General features: G+C 47.6%; 2 protein-coding genes across 7 annotated transcripts in view; one reads left to right on the forward strand and one right to left on the reverse strand.

Moving 5' to 3' along the window:
• Wdr25 (WD repeat domain 25) overlaps positions 1-20670 on the reverse strand; it is a 127098-nt gene extending 106428 nt beyond the window's left edge. Inside the window, exons 1-3 of one of the 4 annotated variants that reach the window (XM_038337079.1) lie at positions 18406-18678; positions 18256-18308; positions 16479-17301 (exon numbers count right to left, since the gene is read on the reverse strand). In XM_038337079.1, the coding sequence (XP_038193007.1) occupies positions 16479-17273 (795 nt within the window). In that variant the 5' untranslated portion in view covers positions 17274-17301; positions 18256-18308; positions 18406-18678. Of the gene's footprint in view, positions 1-16478; positions 17302-18255; positions 18309-18405; positions 18679-19487; positions 19613-20641 lie in introns of those variants that run through there. The other 3 variants (XM_038337078.1, XM_038337077.1, XM_038337080.1) reach the window with 3 other exon arrangements.
• Positions 20671-20789: 119 nt separating this feature from the next.
• Wars1 (tryptophanyl-tRNA synthetase 1) overlaps positions 20790-21585 on the forward strand; it is a 30506-nt gene continuing 29710 nt past the window's right edge. Inside the window, exons 1-2 of one of the 3 annotated variants that reach the window (XM_038337659.2) lie at positions 20790-20884; positions 21272-21303. The gene's annotated coding sequence lies outside the window, so the exon portion shown is untranslated. The remainder of the gene's footprint in view (positions 20885-21271; positions 21304-21585) is intronic. The other 2 variants (XM_038337661.2, XM_038337663.2) reach the window with 2 other exon arrangements.

The raw sequence follows: 21585 nt of genomic DNA on the forward strand, positions 1-21585 counted from the left end.
CTCACAGTGATTCATCTCTTTCGTATAAACCAGCACCCTTGACAGGCTTAACCGCCATAAAGTTTTATTGGCGTGCTGGCTGAAGCATTACCGCAAAGCTGCACTCCCACAGCCAGAGTGAATTATTAAACCCTGAGTGTTCTGGCAGCGTCCTTCCCTCTGAAGCTGGAACACAGAAGTGACATGCTTCCATGCATCAAGGAGATGCAGCTCAGACCATGAAAAGTAGACACACTTTGAAGACTCTTAGAATCTCTTTGCCCTCCCTGCTCCTCAGCTCTGACTGCACAGGTCACTCTGGACCATCTCCCTCCTGGGCCTCAGGTATCCAACCAGCCATTCTCCTTGGATTACCACAGTTTGCTGATGGCGGGACACTCTGCCACGTGGCTAGGACTTTGCAGTCTGCTTGCAATGCCCTTCCACAGCTTTGCTGTGCGTCTACACATCCTCCTCAACACCCTAACCCCCTGTGCGGCTTCCTCTCAGGGAAGACCATGCCATGCATTCATCTGTCTCCCATTCTGTCCAACCACCCAACTCTTGCAACAGATGTGGGATGAATGAGAGACAGAGTCAGGAATGCAGGCAATTCTTCCCAACTCTTTCAAAGAAAATACCAGTAACAACCAGGCCCCCTCCTGTGAAAAGGTCGGGAATATTCTATCTGCTAGAGGAAAGGAAACAAGACCTCCAGAAGAAACAGATTTTGCTACAGAAGGACAGGTCCATTCCCACTGACAATGTGAGTGTGGCACAAGAGTCCTCTTCTGATGGGGAAGCTGAAAATCTTTTCAGAGGCTTTGGTTTCCTTGACAACAGCATTGCTGTAGACAAGCAGGGAAATAATTAAAAAGTATGTTCCCTTTGCTCCAAATGCCATAAGTGTTTAAGCAACAAGAAACAGGCCATTCTGGGTGAGATCAGTGTGGACAGAGCCAAGGGCACACAGGAATACCCCATCCTGTCATCCCCATATGCCCTCCACACTTCCTCTGCACGTAGGGGCCTGTGAAAAGGACCAGATTCATTAGCCCAGTACAACAGTGACCACAAGAATTCTAAGTCAGATTAAGAACAATACTTTCCAAGGACCAAATTCCAGGCAGACACAGAAAATCAGTTCCTTGAACTGACTCTCGTTAACATCATGTGTTGGAAAGAAACTGAGGGACAGAAAAAAGAACAACTCAGGCTGTATGGCCAGGGGCCTATATACAGCCTCTCCTCAGGCTGACTTCAGAGCCTGCCACCCCTGGAAGGGACTCACTTCCTGTCCTCTGCACTCTGATCCCCATGGAGAGACATTCATGCTGGCTGCTTCCCATGGCAGGACCTGGGGAGCCATGTGCCTCCTACAGAGCAAGGGCACACAAAGCCAGGAAGTTAGGTTGGCCCTGTCCCTGATCTAAGTGCGCCCTCTCTTTTCAGAAGGCTCTAATGTTCTGTTTGTTTTAACAGCTTTACAGTGTTCGTGTCTTTTATTGTAAGCTTCCTCAAATCCTCTCTGGATTTATGATTTATAAATAAGTAATAAATAAACACACAAGCTGCAAGCGGCGGCCCAAGACTATTACCTGGGAGCATGAATACAAACATCTCAGCAGATGTGGCCCAATCATCATTTTGATTTAGCTCCCGGCAGCTTCGAAGGCCATTGAAGAAACCTGAACACAGCTAACACATCACCCTCTGCAGGGACGCTTCCTGCATGCTCTGGAGCACAGCACGGGACCAGCGAGGGAGGGCAGCGGAGACTCTGGAAGGTCTCCCAGACGCTGTGGCTCAAGGGCTTCATCACAAATGTCTTCCTAGCACTGACTCCATGTGCTGCCCTCCTCTAGGACTGGAACTACATGATAAAGGACAGAGTCCTGTGATCATGGAACCCACAGTAGAGCCCATTCATGACAGAAGAGCTAGCTCAATAAGGCTCGAAAGAATGGAGGGCCTCAGCAGAGACACACGACTGCCTCTGCCACTCTAAGGAGGGAGTGTCTAAAACAGCACCAAAATAGAAAAGAAAGGACTAAGTGCAGAAGCCAGCACTTGTGCTCACATAGCCTTCAGAGGCCCCTCTGGTCCTGAGTGTTCTCCTGTCAAATGGGCAGAAGGAAGTCGCCAAAGACAGTTGGCATTAAGGAATGTCCATCATGGGCCTGTAACTAACCAGTATTCTCTTGTTGGAGCCTCGGAAGGCTCGGGTGGATGTTGTCACACTCCTTTGCTTACTAACAGGCAAACTAAAACCAAGAGTTGAACCCAGTTAGGAAGAATGGGATGTAAGGTAGAACCCCAAGATAAGATTTATGAGTTCATTGACTTCCCTGTGCCCCGGTTGTGGAAAAATAGCCTGGAAGCCCTGAAGAAACCCAGTCCTCCAGACACACAGGAAGCCGTTGTGATGACCATTCAGGCCCAAGGCCAATAACCAGGCCTGCTCCGCATCTGACCCACTCACACTGCCATCCTCCCTAGCCTGCTCTTCTCGGTTATCCAGTCCAGGCTCAAACTCACCTTCCCTTCCACTAAACCTAACAGATCCATCCAACTCTCTTCTAGACTGCACTGTCCCAACACTGGTGGTGCCTACAGAGTTGACATTTTCATGCTGGTGTCCGTCCCCAACTAGCCTTCTTGATGGCCAGTGTGTGCCTGCTTCCCTCAAACCTAGAGTCCTGCATCGATCCAGAATTTCCTCCATGATTGGATGAACAGATAGATGACCACATGAAGGAGGAAATGGAAGACATACTTTCTGATACTCCCAGTCAGTCTCTGGGGCCCTTGTTGCCTATATTTCAGACAGACAGACACACAGTCCCAGGCAAAGCTGTAGGTACTCACAGGCCATGCAGCAACATCCCAGAACTCTGGCTGGCAGAACCCATGACCTGAGCCATCTCCAACTCTGCTCCCTCCCCACCACAGCCGACACCATGTTACTAAGCTAGAAAACAGTCAGCCATGCCAGGAGGAGCCAAGGCCCCTGAGAGACCTACTGGAGTCAGTATGTACAATGGAGCGTGCTAATCAGCCGGGCCTACAAGTGCAGGCAAATTAGATGGCAAGCCTCACCTGCTCAGCAGTGAGGCTTAGGAGGCAATTACAGAATAACCCCATTTGGAGCACCGGATAATACCTTCCATTTGTAAGGGCTTCATAGTTTACAAAGTGGCTTCACACATCTAACCTCCCGATCCTTCCAGCCCTAGGAGGTAATTAGTTCACAGAAACGCAGGCTGCAGCTCAGAGCAATGAGGGCACAGTGGGCCCGACTGTCAGTGGCATATGCGCAGCATGAAGCCCTGCACTAGGTTGAGCCAGACTGGCCAGTGCTTCAGGGCCACACTCAAGCTCTCTCCAGAACTGCCCACAGCTAAAAGACCAGCACAGAATGCTGGGTCATACAACTCCCAAAGAGGCCTCAAAAGTCACCTAGGCCCCCAACCCCACCCAGCAAAAGCATCTTCTTCTGCCAACTGGCAACAACAGAACAGAGCCCTACCACACTGGTGCTCTAGCCCTGTTTCCAACAGTCCACTCCCCAAGTGCATCTTCCACATAGGAACTGCTGCCCTCAGGACCAACGTGAATGCACACAAGTTCCCTTTCCTAATAGCCCTAGCCTGATGACAGGTGTCATGCCCCCAGAGAAGTGATGACATGAAAGGGTCATCACAAGGTGCCAACACATTTCAGAACACATTTAGAGTGAAAGAATGTGAAAAAAGGCACAGATGAAAGCAAACAACTTTTCTAGCCAAAGGTTACAATGAAAATGTGATTTAATTTGTGTTTTTGAACCTTTTGAAATAACACTTCAGCAAGTGTAGAAAGAGATCACTTGTGTTTATAAAAAGCTCTCGCATTTCCCTACAGTGGTTGGGCCGTGTAAACACACTTAGAGGAGGGGGAGAGAAATAGCTACTTGTGAAACTTTTAATACTAGCATGTATGAGAATCAGAATTCTAAACCCAGCAGGTTAAAACCGTTCTGAAAGCAATTTTGGTGTTAGTCTAAATAATTATAGATGGTGCTCACTTAGATAAGGGCCTTTGCCCCCTCGGGGCTCCAAGGGAAAATTCTAGGCATGATAGTTAAGCAAAATAGTTGGTTATTATGGAGGCTTTGCGGTGGCAGTGCAAATTGGTATAATCCTCCTGGAAAGCAATCTGACAGGAGACGAATCTGGACCCATGGAAATGTACAGCCCTTTGACCCAGCAGTCCCACTTCTGGGAATCAATCTGAAAGAAATAATCCAACAGAAAAGGGTTTCATGCATGAAGATAACCACTTCAGTATTATCTGTAACAGCAAAAATTAGAAACCACCTCGGTGTCCAAGGGCGGCTAAGTAAATTACAGTTAATCAACTCGATAGAGCGTCACAGAACCAGTGAAAATTGACGGCCCTCCAAAGACACAGAGCGGCTGGTGGTGCAGTGGCAGGCAGGGCTCTGGGAGAATGTTAAGTGGCAAACTCAGGCTGTTAGATCTGTGTGTGCACTCTGAGAAAAGCCCAAGCCTGTGTGGACCAGAACAGGACAGGGGGGTGGCACCAGGATAAGCAGGGCTTTGGCACTCACTGAAGATGGAGGAGTTACCCTTGTAATCCTGCAGCACCTGAGAGCCGATGGTGGCTCAGGACTACCCCCATCATGGTCTTGTCACTCAGTTTGGAATCTATTCAAGTAAAAAACAGGGACACAGCTAAAGCAGAACATAGTCACTTACCCCAGAGCTGGGACAAGATGTCATTTCTACCAAGTCAGTTACATCCCCAAATGAGATTGCAAGTTACTTAAAACTACACTTATCAAACCTTTTGGTCTCTCCCACACTGTCTAGAATGACTATGGGCCCCAGAGAGCTGTTGATTATCTACATGACAGCTACTGCTGGTTAGCACATCCGCTGAAAACAGGACACTGGAAAATATTTATTAACTCGTGTAGAATTAGCAATAGTAAACCCATCACTTGTTAAAATAAATAATGCATATCTTATAAAAATAACTAGATACTTCACAGCATAAAGAAAATTAGTGAGAAGGCATTGTTTACATTTTATGGGTCTCATTATTGCCTGGCTTAATACAAGACAGCTGGGCTTTCATATCTGCTTCGGTATTTAATCTATGGCAACAGCGCCCATCATGTAGCCTCAGGAAAAGTCCATTTACACTCCTGAGAGAATGAGAGTAGAAAAGGCAAATAACTTCTAGGTGTGATTATGAAAATAGTTTTGACCCTCTGGAAGGGTCTTGAGGACCCCTGGGGTTTTCAGATCACACTGAAAACCACTGCAATAAATTACAGCATACCGAGCTACAGCTACAGGGCAGTGGGGTAGTTCATAGTTGGAGTGCAACCACACTGAATTATTTCTAAGACTAGATGGAAATATATCCAAAAGTCTACACTTATGGCCTCCAGAGGCGACAGTGGCCTTTTTACTCCTTTAACCTTTCAGGCTTCTCTATAGTGTGTGTATATTTGTTTTAGAGTCAAAAAACATTTTTTGAGGCAAGGTTTGGAAAGTCATTGTGTACTCACACCCTGAAGAATGAACTGGATGGGAAGGTTTGGAAAGTCATGGTGTACTCACGCCCTGCAGAATGAACTGGATGGGAAGGTCATTTGAAATCATTAGTAGCCAGTGTTGGTGTGGGGGAAGGAACGTCACGAAGCAGGGCTGGTGGGGATGGCAGCGTTGCTCCTTAATATGCTGATCGATCCCTGGCACCCAGCACACATTCATCATGATGCCATGTGGCCTGCCTGGGACCCAATGACGAGAATTGAAACTGGCTCAAGCTAATCACTGCTAGATGAAGGTCAAATATAGGTGACTATATATCAGCTATCGGGGTATGAGCGGACATGCCACTGCCTAAGGCTGTTGGACACTTACAAAGGGGGAAGTCCACACACTTGACTACAAAAGATGTTAGGTTTTCCCTGCTTAAAAAAATTAATAATGAAATACCAGAACTCAAATATCACCTGGGGGAAGGAGAAGTAGGATATGATGAGGGTCAATATTGTTAGCAAGTAAATTGCCTGGAGAAGGGGAACACTAAGACCACAGGAGATTAATGGACAGGAACCCCAATGACAAACCACTTATTTAGCATTCACAAGGTGCCAGGCCTGAGTCTAACCATGCTGTCCTGTCTATAAATTAACTCATCTGGTCCTCAAACAAGATGCCATTAAGTTAGCAGATGTGGGTGGGGTGGGGAGAATATCTCTGTCTCTACAAAGGACAAGGAGACATGGTCAGTGTGCACACAGGCATTGGTATGAACCACCAAAGAAATAATTGCTCTGAGTCTGTATACCCAGAAGTGATGCACTGGTGACTAACAAGAGGGAGGGACAGGAGTGGGCATGGCAAACAACCGAGACCCTTCCTCCTCCAGAGCACACATGACAAGAGGCTACAGCAAGCAGAGAGTCCACCCAGGACATAAGAGACACCAGTCTGAGAGAAACTGCCCAAACTAAAAGAAACTACACACACACACACACACACACACACACACATACACACACACACAAACACACGTAGAGGACTCAGCATACCACCTCATAACCCTCAGGCAAGCTCACCATAGACAAGTTCTTCCATACCCAACTGACCTATGCACACTTCAGGAAGCTTGCTAGCGGGGAGTGTGGGGATCCTAGCTGACAGCAGGGTATCCCCACATTGCCACCACACCTTGATGTTCTCAGTCCACACAGGAAGGCAACATCGGAGACACCTGCACCTGCTTGATGTCTGTCCATTAAGGCAAAAGGACAAGAGAGAGATTCGGCAGCTGTGCATGGTGACAGACATCTGTAAACCCCAGCACTCAGGAGGCTGTGACAAGAATGCCGTAACTTCAGTGCCAACCTGGCCAACTTGGGCCACTGGATGAGTTGCAGACCAGTCTAGGCTACAGAGTGAGACCGACTCAAAACTAGACAGAAAGCAGCAGTGGAAGACAGTGGCGCTGCCCATCTCCTCTCTTACTGGGAAAGTCCTGGTAATACTAACGAGAAATCACTACTTTGAAAAATTATTTTTGTGGGGGAGTTTTGCTTTGCGTGAGATGTAACCCAAGCTAGCTTCAAACTATTCCCTGCCCCAGGCATTCAAATGAGAGATCATAGGCATACACCAACACAACTAGCTATCAAAAAATTCATCTCAATATTTTGTACTGTGGGTTACAAAAAGTGCCTGTGATGAGAACCTGATGGTGCTTGCAGAAAGAGAAGCTGGGGGATGCTGGTCACAAGATGCTGTGGCCGGCATGCACAATTAGGGGCACTAAGGCTTTTTTTTCATTTCTGCCATTTTCTTCTCAGAGTTTGACCATTTTCACAATAAAGCTAAATCAAATATAAAGCAACTCCCATTTTTAAGAAGCAAAAAGACCTTGCTCTCACTGGGCACTAGACAGGCTCCTTTAACAGTCTTCCGTGTCCAAGTTTTTAAAAGCAACAAGAAATAATTCACTAGACTGTCTCAACTCCTAAGTGTGCCAATTTTGCAATCTGCATTTTTCAATTATATTAAAAGCATTTTTCCAAATTGCTCTATTCTCCCCTTAATAACACAGGATGAGATTGGATGAGACTTGCTCCCCGAGGACAGAGCCAGCACCTCCATGCACCCTGGTTTCTCCAGCAGCACTTGCACATGGGCTGCTCTTGACAAGTCAAGTTCAACAACAAGGGTTCCCAGAGAGCAGAAAGCACAGGGTCAGCACAGCGCTGCTCTCAGTCAGCTCAGTTTGTTCCAAGAGCCACACGCTCAGAAACCAAAGGGAACAGGAAGTGTCTCATGTATTGGCCTCAAATTCATCGCGGTTTTCACTTGAGGAAAGAGAGTGTCAGAAACACTTTGCCTCCCACGAAAAGAAAATTCCAGCCCAGAAGCTTACAACTTTCTAGAGGCGCTACAGCCTGGCTGTCAACCACCGGAGCCACCTCAGGGGCAGCCCAGAGGATAGTCAACCTTCTCGGGAAGGTGGGAAGGAAAAGAGAGGAGGAAACAGGGCCCAGAAATGTATAGCTCGGGGTGTCTGCCTACCCCTCCCTTGGTCTCTGTCAAATAAAGAAGGACCAGATGATCTCTGCGAGTGCTGGTGTGTGTGCGTGTTAACACACACACAAATTCTCTCCTTGCCTTCACCTAATTACCCTCAATGCACTGTTAATCATTCACTCCCCAAATACCAAACGCCCACCACCACAACCCGCACCTCCTCCCCAGCTGCGCCTCTCATTTCCAACAGATTTGCCTCGTGCTCGGAATAAATTGCCAATCATCTGCATAATGCTCCACGACTCCTTACTCCACGCATCAAATCACTTCTCAATCTCATTTCGTAAAAATCCATCAAGAATAATTCTTTCAAAACTGAACTAAACCCTCGCTCTGGCACTTGGATCCATAAATTCCTTGTCTTTGAATGTGAAATATATCACTTTTTACAAAGCACATCCAAGATACCCTAATATAATCAGATCCACTAACAATGATAAATCAGCAAGATCCTGTAATATATAAAAATGCAAATCTAAGCCACCATGGAAATCATCTCTGCTCCTCCTGCCCCTTAACAGAAACCAAGGGGTGAGGCCCAAGAGATTCTGGGTCCAACTGGGAGAGGGGCTTGCTCTTCAGCTGGGCATTTCCAGAGGTGAAAGAGGGAGGAGGCAACAGCTTGCTGGTTTTGCTCAGTCTCTACAGCCTACCAGCTCCCCATATTGCCTCCGTCATACACTTGCTGTGGAGCTAGGAACAAGTCCCTCAACCCCTGTGGTAAAGTGTGCTACAAACTGTGCCTAGCAGCATGTGACAGGCCCAGCGTAGCCGCTGACTCCCCATTCTCTCACGTGTTCCTGGTCACCACAGAACTGGTGATCCACATGAGAAGGCTCCAGCTGGGGTCACCAACTTCCAACACAGGGCTTTCAGCTATTCCTGAACGCAGTTTGCCTGAGGGAGACAACGCAGCTCCCTCCCAGGTCTCCAAAAGTGTGAGGCTGCCTCCCCAGTACTGCCTGAGGCTCAGACTTTTGGAGTGAAGCAACTATCTATCACCTGGTGGTCAGAGTGAGCACCTGGCAAGTGGACCGGCTCTCAGCAGGGCCTGGCAGGTGCACAGCACAGCAAAAGACTGCATAGGTGGCTTGGTGTCGATGATCACAGAAGCCCCATAAATTTTAAAGGTATTTATCTCAGGAACACAGAGAATGAAACTCTCTAAAATCCATATGCACAAAAACAAACTACGAAGAGATTCACAAAGGCAGAAGCTATATTAAGTCAGAAGACCCTAGGTGAGGTGTTTTTCTGCACGTTATGTTCTAACCAATCAATACAGGTCCAGGAGGGATTTCTTGCTTATGCCAGGCACTGGGCTAGATCATTTCTTTTCATATTTACAGCAACAGTCCTCGTCAATAGGCATTCTCTCTACTTCACCAGTGACACCCGTGGATCATAGAGACTAAGTGACCTTAAGAAAAGTCACACTGGTACTGAGCAGCGGTAGAGCGCTGCGCTGAAAGCCCGCCAACGTTCAGGTTCCATTTACCACACACAGGCCTTCTGCTGAAGCCCAATAGTGCAAAGCCCATCTTCACTACATTAAGCAGCAGAAAAGATGGCATTTATGCACAGTGTGATCGCTGCGGGACTCCTTGCTTTCAAATGGACTCCAGAAGCTACAGGGAACAACACACAGGAGACAAGGGCAAGTGTGAGGAATGATACCATCACAAGATGTTTGAGGGGAGTTTTTTTGGGGGGGGGGGGTATTGGGTGAATGAGGGCAGAACCCAAGCATAGTGCACGCTAGACAGCATTCCACCTCTGAGCTATACCCCAGCCCCACAACAATACAGAGACAATCTGGTGGCAGACAAGATAGCACATGACCAGCTGGATTATGTCAACACATGGGATGCCGCAGCCAGGCCAGGATGGACCACTGATGAGTTCGGGCTGGAGTAGTTTCACCTTTGTACCCCCTTTATCTTCGTCTGCAAGGTTTTCCAAATAAGCATCAATTTCGCTTTTTCTAATATATTAAGGAAATTTGTTATTGAAAAAAATCTAAAACAAATAAAGCAAATAAACAGCACCTAACTCACATGCTTTATGTGTGGATGGATCTGCCTGTGTAAGAACTCAGGTCCCCCACAGCGGGAAGCTCGCTGAAGCAGCAGGGAGTCCCCTGGGGGAGAGGGCTGGCAAAACCCCTGTATGGACAGAAAGGCAGGGCTGGCTGTGTTTGGTTTTTTCCCTCAGAAAAGGCATCAAAGGCTGAATTCTATCTTGACGTGCAGTGGGTGTTCAAACATGTAGAGCCGAGCGAGTTTACTGTGAAATGAAGAGAGAGTCTAAAAGGGTATCTGTGCTGGGATTACAGCCATGAAAGCCTGAAGCTTGCGGCGGAGGGCAGAAAGGATCACTGCCTGCGCCCACAGAGCAGCGGTGCAGAGACTGTGACTCATTTATTTTACTTAATTGCTCTGGCTGTAAATTTTTCAAAACTAATATAAGCATATTTTACAGCTCACAGAACATTTAGAACATATTAAAATACATATCTTTCCACTGTAGTGTGTCTAGTTGAAAGTTCTGAGCTCTAAGGCTATGAAAGACTGGCATGCGGCACTCTGCGCCAGTCAGATGGGCGGCGTTGTTCTGCTCCGGATCAGAGAAAAATCCTTTCAAGCAAATGTTCTGGTGAGTCAAAGATTCTACCACATTCTAGAAGCTTGGCTGGGCCAAAGATTTAGTAAGTCTTACTGTGCCCCCTAGAGGCGAGTAGGATTTCTGCACTCACAAAAAAATCTTCCTAAAGCAAGGCAGTAAATTCCAGAAAATGTCTTTAAATCTTCATTGATCACTTAACATGTACCAAATTTCATGCCAGATGCTACAGAGAATATAAAAGTGGGTCTGGCGTGGCTGATGCCCCTGCAAAGCTTACATCCTATCTATCAGCTCAGATCCCAGAGAGGCACCACCACCTGGCAGGGAAGCAGGTAAATCCCTTAGATAGCAAGACCCCAGCATTCTGAGTGCCAGCAGTGCATGCCAGGTCCCAGCCCAGGTGCTCATATCCAACTTCATCTATTGTTCAGAAAGACCACGCAAATGCAGATAATCGCCTGCACTTCGCATTCAGCTGAACTTGGTTTACTGCTGTGGACGACATCTCTGACATGAAGGAGGAGCAGTTACTGCTAGGCAGGCCACATACCAACCTCATCTAGGGCAGGACTTCCATCCCCACATGCCCACCTGAACCCCCCTCCATGCCCTAATCCTTCTGCCCATCACAGCTCCCTGGTCCCTACACCCCGTTCTGCATCCTAAACTTACTCAAAGTCCCACTTATACAACCCCAGTCACTAAAACTGCCGAACATCTTATGAAAGTCCCTGCTCACTCAGGTTCCAGTTCAACATTCACCTCCAGCTTCTAAAAGCCTCATTTTCAAGACCTCTCAGTGAGAAGAACAGGAAACACTGATCCTAGCAGCCACGGTCAGTATTGACCCAAATCAACTACGGCAAGTGCTTTGCCTCTGAGGTCATCCCTGGGATGTATTTGGAGGACTAGACAGGAGGGTGGGGCACTCCCTGAAGCTTCCTACCAGCCAAGGAGCCTCAAGCTAGCATCATCACTTCCAGCCCACATGCCTCCTGGGGACAGGCCACACAACAGCACCCTAAACACGGTCCTAATCTCAGGCTTCTTGTCATTCCAAACAAGGCAACTGTGACTTCTCCTGGACCAATCCTGGCACATACATCTTCACCAAGCCCAGAGTCAAGGCTCCAACTCATAGACTCCTTTAAAAACCACCATGGAGCATGGTGACATATGCCTTTAGTCCTAGCACTCTGGAGGCTGAGACAGGAAGATCTTCATGAGTTCATGGCCAGACTGGCCTATACAATGAGTTACAAGGCAGAAGCCCAATCCCCAGAAATGGCACAGTAAAAGGAGAACTGGCTCCCCAAAGTTATCCTTTGACCTCTACACATGTACCATAGCATGCATGTTGTCACACACACAAACACACATATAATAAATAAGCAAACAATATTGCATTCCCAGCTTTACGGAAACAGACAGGCAGATCCCTGGGATATACCAGGGATATACCAGCTGGCCAACCTAGTCTCCATGGCAAGTTCCAAGCCAATGAAAACCCCTATCTCAAAAAGGGCACCTGAAGAACAACATCCAAGATTGCCCTGTCCTACACATGCACACACATGCACACATGTGCACACACATGCCCACACAGACACACATAGACAAAATATTCATGGGGAGTGGGAGTATATCTCAGTGATAGAGTATTTGCCTGCATGCACAAGGTCCTAGCCTCAAGCCCCCAGCACCCAAAACCTCAAAAGAAAAAACAAGCAAACAAAAACAGGGATACCTACAGTGTCTGTTCAGAAAACTAAAATTCCTTGTCAGTAAAAACCCAGGGTAGTCAAATGTTCAGTGGGGGTTTCAGGTAAAGACCAATTCCACAGGGCTCAGGTCTGCTTCTTCCCACCAATGCACAGGTAGTTGGCAGGTGGGCATCCATGAGGACACACCTGCCCTCTCCATGAAGCAGCATCATACGTTCAAGGCACGATAGCCATGGCAACCCTCTCCACCTTCTTGCTGGCTTGAGCTCCCCACATCTACCACACTGTACTCTCCTCCCTCTAGTGGCCTAGAGACAGATATGACTATAGCCCCCCTTTAGAACCACAGGTAAGTTCCCACCAGAAGCCAAGAGCACACTAGATACTGTGGACACAGCACATGTAGGTATCTGTGCCACTAGAGAACCCTCAAGCCTTGCCAAGGGCATAAAGCAGCAGGTGAGCCAGTCCACTGTAATGCAACCTCCTCCACCCTATGAGTGCTACCTCACCCTTAGTACTGAGTGGTTGGGGAAGGAGCCCAGCCTACTTTCAGGCTCATCTAAGGGAAGGACCTCTACATTCAAACAGTGGACAGTGCCCGGTTAAGTGTAAGAAGACAGAAGGCTAGATACAAAAGCAGCTTGTCGACTGTCTGATCCCAATAGGAAGAACATGACCAATCTGTCTTGATGAAGCTCCTGCTCCTGGCACACTGCCCAACCCAAGAACACTGTTCATTGGTCCCTTTCTGAGCTGGGTCTTGACTGTTCAGTGGAAACTGGCCAAGCAAAAAGCAAAGCAGAAGAACCCTAGAGAAAGAAGGACAAAAGAGGAAAAAAGTTCAGCAATCAGGTGAGCTCAAAGTCAAGGAGTGTCCTGTGTACTCCAGAGCCAGCCAGACACTGCCAGGAACATGGGCCCAACTGAAATCCTTAGATAGGCCCCAGGCTCTGCTGGCCTCTGTGCATCAGGCTCTCGAGATGGAGAACTGAGAAGCCCGGACTCTGGGTAGGTCCAAGGATGTCATGAGCCACTCCAGGAACACGGAACACCCCGCACACAGATTACATAGGCAAACACTGCAGAAGCACTAAAGCCTGACTCAAAGAAGCCAGGACTCCAGCTGAAGACTGAACAAGACATCAGCCTTGCCAGAGCCAGCTACAAGAGTTTCAGCATGATCTGTACATGTCTCTCTAAAACTACCACACACAGACATAGCTCACTTCTAAACACTCGGGCCCCCTTCTCTTCACTTGAGAATATGCATCCTGGGTTGGTGGGTTGGAGCTCAAAACAAAATCTCAGACAAAAGGACTCAGAGAAGTGGTTTTGAGAATGCTGAGGACAGAGTGGGTAAGGCCATATTTACTGAGCTTCTATGGGGTCCAGCTCTGCAATAAATGCTTATTTTTTTTGTAGTTGTGTGTGTATGAAGGTATGTGTATGTGTATACGCAGGTGCACATACATTTGTGTGGGCAAACATATAAAGGTCAGAGGATAACTTCAGCTGTTGCTCTTTGGGCCCCATGCTGGCTAGTTTTATGTAAACTTAACACAAGCCTGTACAGAATTTTTCTTAATTAGTGATTGATGGGGGAGGGACCAGTCCATTGTGGGTGAGGCCACCTCTGGCCTGGTGGTCCTGGGTTCTATAAGAAAGCAGACTGAGCAAGTCACGATGAGCATGCCAGTAAGTAGTATCCCTTCATGGCCTCTGAATCGGCTCCTGCCTCCAGGTTCCTGCCCTGTTGAGTTCCTGTCCTGACTTCCTTCAGTGATGGGCTACAGTATGGAAGTGTAAGTCAAATAAACCCTTTCCTCCCCGACTTGCTTTTGGTCATGATGTTTCCTCACAGCAACAGTGACCCAGACCAGGACAGGCACCACCCTTGTTTATTAAGACTGGGTCTCTCGTCAGTCTGGAACTCACTATATAAGCTAAGCTGGCTAGCCAGAGGACCCCACAGACCCACCTGTCTGCACCTACCTAGCAATGGGATATAAGTATGCACCCACTTTTTTATGTGGATTCTGGGAATCAAATTCAGGCTCTTGTATTTGCAAGTACTTTACTAATTAAGCCACGCCCCCAGTCTACATGGTGTGCTTTTTAAAACACATTTCTCAAGTGATCATGTAACAAAGGTATGAGTGTCCCTCTTGTACAGACTCTGAGGGAGACCCACTTGGCCCAGAAACCAGCTACTCTTTGCAGGCTGTTGGAAGCCATGTTCTTCCCAGGAAGCTTGTAGTTCAGCTAGCCAGGGAGTCACTGGGTTCACTCAGTAAACATCAATATTTGGCCCCTATAGCTTATTTGTTCTGCTGGCCCGAAATTGGAATTACAGGCTGGAGTTAAATATATCGCATGGTTGGCATGGTGGCACAGGCTTTTCATCCCAGTATTTAGAAAGTAGAGGCAGGCGGATATCTTTGCCTTTGAGGCCAGTCTGGTCTACATAGAACATTCCAGGCCAGCCAGAGCTAGCCACACAGTGAGAACCTGTCTCAAAAAAAAAAAAAAAAAAAAAAAAAAAAAAAAAAAAAGAAAGAGAAAAAGAAAGAGAGAGAGAGAGAGAGAGAGAGAGAGAGAGAAAGAAAGATCACACTGTACACCCTGCATCCCCTGAAAACAGATGCCTAATTTCTCTGACATCACAAGCAATAGAATATCTATCTTCTTTTCTACCTCTATCTCCCTCTCTCTTGCTCTCTCTCTCTCTCTCTGTATCTGTGTGTCTGTGTCCATGTGAGTGTATCTGTGTTTATGTCTGTGTGTGTGCATGTGTACATGCACGGCACACATGTGAAGATAGGAGGACAGCCCCCATGTCAATCCTCAGGTGTCTTCTACCTTGTGTTTCAGATAGGGTCTCTCGACTGACCTGGAACTTTGCCATATAGACCAGACTCTCTAGCCCCTTAACTTCCAAGGCTCCACCTGGTGCATGTCACCCTGCCAAACTTTTTCCTTGGATTCTGGGGATTCAAACTCAAATCTTCATACTTATAAGGCAAGCATTTTACTGACCAAGTCATTTCCCCAGACGTGTTAGTTGTTGTTTGATTTAAAGCTCTCCAAAGGTAGCTGGGGGTGGTGATGCATGCCTTTTAAACACAGCATGATGGGGGGGGGGGGAGGATGCAGAAGCAGACACCTCTGTGAGTTCAAGGTTAGACTTGTTTACATAGCTAGTTCCAAGATGGCGAGCTACACAGAGAGACCCTGTATCAATCAATCAATCAATAAATAAATAGGCTGGAAGGGGGTAGCACATGCCATTAATCCCAGCTCTTAGGAGACAGAGGCAGGAGAATCTCTGTGAGTTCGAGGGCAGTCTGATCTACAGAGCTAGTTCTAGGACAGCCTAAGGCTACCAAAGAAACTCTGTCTCAATAAATAAATAAGCAAGTCTCCAAAGTTAGATTATCAAAACTCAAGTGCTGATAATTCCGTACCAGGGTTCAAGGTGAAACAAAACGAAGCATGACAGTTTATGAGTAAAAGATTAAAAGAAACAATATTCAGGGCTGTGAGCACATTGGAAAATGTGCTTGTTCTACTTCAGCTATTCCTGAGTAGGGGTCGCCTGTCTTCAGGTTAAGCCTGGCCTGCTGCTATGCAGACCAGGGTCTGGCAGGGGGGTGTGTAAGCAGCAGCATGCTTACAGAAGCATGGTTCGTGGGAATGTGCCACTGAAGGGTGATGAAATGACCAAAACAGGAAAGGAATGAACTATGGCATACTTGGGCTAAAATAATGGGTTATTATAAAATGAAGTAAGATGTTTATCATCTGGGCATACTGTAATTTATTTAACACTGTGGTGCTATGGCAAGGCAGCCTTGGGAAAGGAAAAACGAAAGATCTGAGGCAAAGCACAGAGAACCCTCTCTCAAATGGACCAGAGTGAACTACAGAAATTCCCAAAGCCACTGTCCCAACTACCGCCTGGCTCTAATCACAACATCCCAGGAAGAGAGCCACTGCAGGCTGTTTTCCCTCACCTTACCTTGAAGGTTTTATCCATGGAAGCAGAGAGAAGCATGTGGCTTTTACAAAAGACTGGACACCACTGAATACTGTTGACAGGGCCCCTGTGGCCTCGCAGGTGGAAGAGCACTTTCCTGGGGACCTTAGTCTCTCTGTACTGACTGTTCAAATATGGCTGGATGGACTCAGACACAGTGGGAGCCACACAGAGCGGGGCTGGGGCACAGCCTGCAGGGGGTTCTGGAGGCTCTAGATCTTTGCCCCCACCAGCTTCTGGATTCAGTGCCTGCAGCTGCCTCAGTCTCTTGGGAGTATAGGGAACCACACAGTCCTCACCCCTTTTCCTCTGAAAAGAGCTGGCATTTCTAGCGGTGCTTTCAACTTCGCTTTGAGTCTGAGAAGGTGAATGGAGGGCATCCCAAGCAGGTTTTACTGGCTTTAAGCAGGCAGCTGCCAAGGGCACATGGCTGGCTGGAGCTCGGCTCATCCACAAAGGACGAGGAGGCTCACTGGTGGGGAAGGTGGTATCAGGGTCCTTTGAGGGCCACTGTAGCCTCTGGCTGGGACAAGATCCTGGGTGACTTCTCCAGATCCGAGCCAGTGGCAGACGTTGGTCCCCCGGGTCTTCAAAAGGACTATTCCCTGTGTGTTGTACCCCCTCTTTTGTCATATCCACTGTACCAGATACAAAACCCGTTCCAGAAGGTCTGGTCACACCAGAGGCATCATCCATCTGACCTTCAGGGTTCACAGTTCTGGCATGCTCGGTCTCAGTCTCTGAGTCAGAATCATCATATGCCACCAGCGAGGCCATGCGGACACACAAAGGTGGCTTCCTAGAACTGAAAAAGGTCAAGAGTCAGCAACTGTGAACAGGAAAACAGTTCTGTACTTCAGAGCAGGAATGTCACTTTGAAAATCTAAGACTTCAAACTCCACTAACATGAACACATAAAAAAACAAAGGCTGCATTTTCAAAAGAGCTAAAAGAAAGGATTTCAGATACTCCAACACAAAGACATGATTCTGAGGTAGGAGAGATGGCTCTTCCAGAGGATCAAACACAGTTCCACAGGTAGCCCCAGTTCCTAAGGACCCAACACCCTGCTCTGATCTCCATGACTACCCACACTCATGGACACACTCACATACCGATATATATGCAAAACACACACACAATTAAAAATAGAAATCATATCTTTTTTTAAAAAAAAAGGAAAAATTAAAAATAAGTGATGTTTTGGGCCAGCAAGATGACTAAAGTGTGTTAAATGTGCTTTAAGCTGCCAAGCTTAAAGACCCGAGTTTGATTCCTGGAACTTACATGGCAGAAAGAGAAAAATCAACTCATGAAAGTTGTCCTCTGACTTCAACATGTGTGTCTTGATGTGTATGCCATTGCTGAACCTTATAACTAAATTAATGTTTAAAAAGGAAAGAAGGTAAGAAGAAAGGGAGGGAGGGAGTGGGGAAGGAAGGAAAGATTGATGGATGTTAGGGAGATGACATGGGTAGATGGTATGTTCGCCCTAATTTAAACACAACATAATATATTTTTAAAAACCTAAGTAATTTTTTAAAAATAAATGGATTTCCAGTCTTCAATAGACATACTTAGAACACACAATTTTCTAATGGGAACCTATGTGGAGCTGGATATGAAGCTCGCTAACAGAACACTTGCTAACACATGCAAGGTTCTGGGTTTACCCATTAGCACTGCAAAGCAGAAGAGGAGGAGAAAGTAAAGAAAGGAAAGAAGACAACAACAATGATCTAGGTATGGTGACACCCACCTGTGAGTCCAGCACTCGTGGAGCTGAGGCAGGGGAATTATTTCAAGGCTATCCTAGAATATATAGCAAGACCCTGTCTTTAAAAACAATCAAAGGAAAAACAGAGAAAACAAGGTTTTGGAGATGCAGAGCAATAGTAAGAGCACCTACCTGGCATGCCAAAGCCCAGGGTTGGATCCTAAGGCACCAGGCTACCTATCCAAGTGTGGCAAGAGCAGTTTTGGTCATGGCATCCAAAACTGTGTTTCACCCCAAATGCACAGATTCATACAGTAATGAATTTCCTTTTAAAAATTCTTCCTGGAATTCTGAGCCATCACAAATTGTTATTGGCTAGTTCTGAGTAAGAGGTGGTTTGGTATTTTAATTCAGTATTTTAATATCATGAAGAGAACAGCAAGAACAGACAGTAAGAAAATAAGGGTGCTAAACATATCATAGCCAGCAGAGGGCATGGTGGAACAGGGTGCAAGCCTGAGCCGTAGACCAACTTCCCTGATGAAAGAAAACCCAGCTAGCCCCATGTTTTGGGTTTTATATTTATTTGTGCATCTGTGCATAACTATGAAAGTGTGCAAGCCTGTGCTTCTGCACACGAGAAGGCCAGAACAAGGCATCTGTGTCTCCTCTATTGCTTTCCATCCATTCTTCTGAGGCATGGTCCTCCTGTCTCTGACCTCTTAGGGGTTGGGTTATAGGCGAGTATGTAATGCCTAGCTTGTTAACATAGGTGCTGGGATCCAAACTTTGGTCCTCATGATATCAAAGTAAATGCTCTTAACAGCTGAGCCTCTCTAGTCCCAAACTGTTAAGACACACGTTCACTATATAAGCCAGGCTGGTCTTAGTCTCATAATCCTCCTGCCTCTAATGGCACTATTTATCTAAGAACTCCACTGCCACACAAGTCTGTTAATGCCTGTGGTTACTGTTCCCACTAGTAGCTGAATCCAGTATCAATGTCCACATTTAAAGTCGTCTTCTAAAAAGGACTTCTAAAAGCAGTCAGCCAGTCTCCAACTGAACCAAGAGCACACTGGGGACTAATTACACACAGATGAAACCATGCTCTGCAAATAATTTAATTTCTACATACTCAGCGGGGATCTGAGGCCAAGCTCCTTGTCCCTACCTGTCAAATGAAACCCATCAGATTTCCACCACCAGACAAAATAGAGCTCAGTCACAAGCCTGGATTTCGAGCCACACAGTTATCTGCAGGGTTGACTCACAGAGAGGCGTATGGTAGATCAGAGGACAGCATAGCCCTTCAGTTCCACAGGGCATGGAAAATGTCTGAGAATGGCAAGAGGCTGGACTCCCAAGGCACTCTCATCACAGGTAGATTTCATTCACTCATTCAACAGCTGCAACAATAGGCAAAACAGTACATGACCTTCACTCAGCACACTCACAAGTCAGAGAGAGAGAGAGAGAGAGAGAGAGAGGGAGGGAGGGAGGGAGGGAGGGAGAGAGAGAGAGAGAGAGAGAGAGAGAGAGAGAGAGAGAGAGAGAAGCACATCCCCCACTCCATGCATTGTGAACTCAAAAGGAGAAACGGAAGAGCAGAGCAGAGCAGCTGGGCCCAGGACTGCATGATCTTATGGAGCCTAGACGAACCTCAAAGAGAGTACACCTGTGCGGTGACACTCTGGAGAAGCTGAGAACCAGTGATCATAATACTTGAGCCTAAACAACAGAACCAATAACGATCTAGAGGAGTCAAGGGTGAATCAAGAAAACACGCGAGAAGGGAGAAGGCTGAAAGCTGTGGGAAATGCACACGGTTTAGGAGGTGATGGCTGCCATTTTGTACCCAAGATCAAAGGATGTCATGGGAAAGGGGGTGTGTTGAAAACCAAGAGGAAGAGGCTAAATGCGGGGGGGGAGGGAAGGTAATGAGGACGGAAAAAAAATTAAAAAGCTAAAGGGAGCACAGACATGTGGAGCAGGGTGTCCTGTGTGTTTCGTTCACTGTTCAAGAACCCTCGATCTAGACGGATTTGTAGACTGAAAGCCGGTGGGCCAGGGTGCTGAAGAAGTGAAAGACAGGCGGGATTTTCCTGCTCAAAAAGCACTTCCTTGTTACCTACTCTGTGGTTAGCTCTACGTTGGATCTCATGTGGGCGGAAATTAAGCTCGGATCTTGCCCCCGTGGCCACAGATCCAGAGGGGAAACAAAAAGATATCACCAGACACGGGTTTTGAAGGATGAAGAGAAGTTAGCCAAGCTGTCAACAGTAATGGGTAGAATTCAGAGCACTCTAGAAAGAAATGGGAGGAAAAGGAAGGCGTGCGGCACCCTAAACCTGGCACAATGAGGCGGGAAGCACGCGGCTACCAGGTCCCGGCCCCCTCCCGCCCGGGCCCGCAGCTCACCACACACACGGAAGCACTCGGTCCACCTCTACGGCGGTCCGGCCTGCACTCGGGCCGCCCAGTCGCGTTCCACCACGACTCCAGGGACCTCAGCCAATCAGGGACGGGTCATGCCCCGCCCCTGGATGAACAGCCAATGATGGCATGCCAGGACCGGAAGCTGTTCCAGCCGGATGGGGTTTCCACGGACGCCCTGGATGTACCGGTGGCTGAACCATCGGTGCTGCCTGGTGGGTCCCAACAGGGGCCGGTAAGTGAGAAGAGGGCAGCCGCCATTTGGGAGTGAGGGAGGGACGCCGAGATGGCGCCGGGGTCTCACTGAGCCCTGAGGACCCAGCTCCGAACCGGGCACACTGTTCTCTGGGCACCGGCACCGCGAGGGGCGGGGAGTCTGCGGCGGCGCCGCCCACCACGGGTGCATGCTGTCATCGTTTTCCACCGCCTGAGGCTTTGCCCTGTAGGGTCGCCATCAGTCCCCTCCACAAAGTATTAGGATGGTTCCTGGTAACCATTTCACAGACGAGGAACCCTAGAGAGAAGCAGAGAAGTAACACTACTTGTCCACGGTTTGAAAGCAATCTTACGCTCAACATCAAAAGCCTGCTCTTGACCTATCTTTTCTATCTTTCCACTGCAGCACACCACTTCAGAACAGGACTGCCTCAGAAGGTACAGGCTGACCTGCCCTCCCCATTGTCTCTACTGTACACACAATAACAATGATGCTGTAGGCGTGGGGGGGGGGAAGAGGAGTGGGGAGGTCACATGGCGGTCAACTTGAAGACGGGACAGCTGATGCAATGGCAAGTAACTCGGGGTTATTGAGAGTTTGATTGGTCTCAACCTCCTCCTCTCCCAGCCCAACCAGTCACTGGCTGAACTTGCTCATTAAGAAAGGTAATCAAATGGCTAAAATGTTCTGGGAACCTGAGTGATTTCTGAGAAACCCCT

This window comes from Arvicola amphibius, chromosome 7, assembly GCF_903992535.2.
Source record: "Arvicola amphibius chromosome 7, mArvAmp1.2, whole genome shotgun sequence".
Lineage (NCBI taxonomy): Eukaryota > Metazoa > Chordata > Mammalia > Rodentia > Cricetidae > Arvicola > Arvicola amphibius.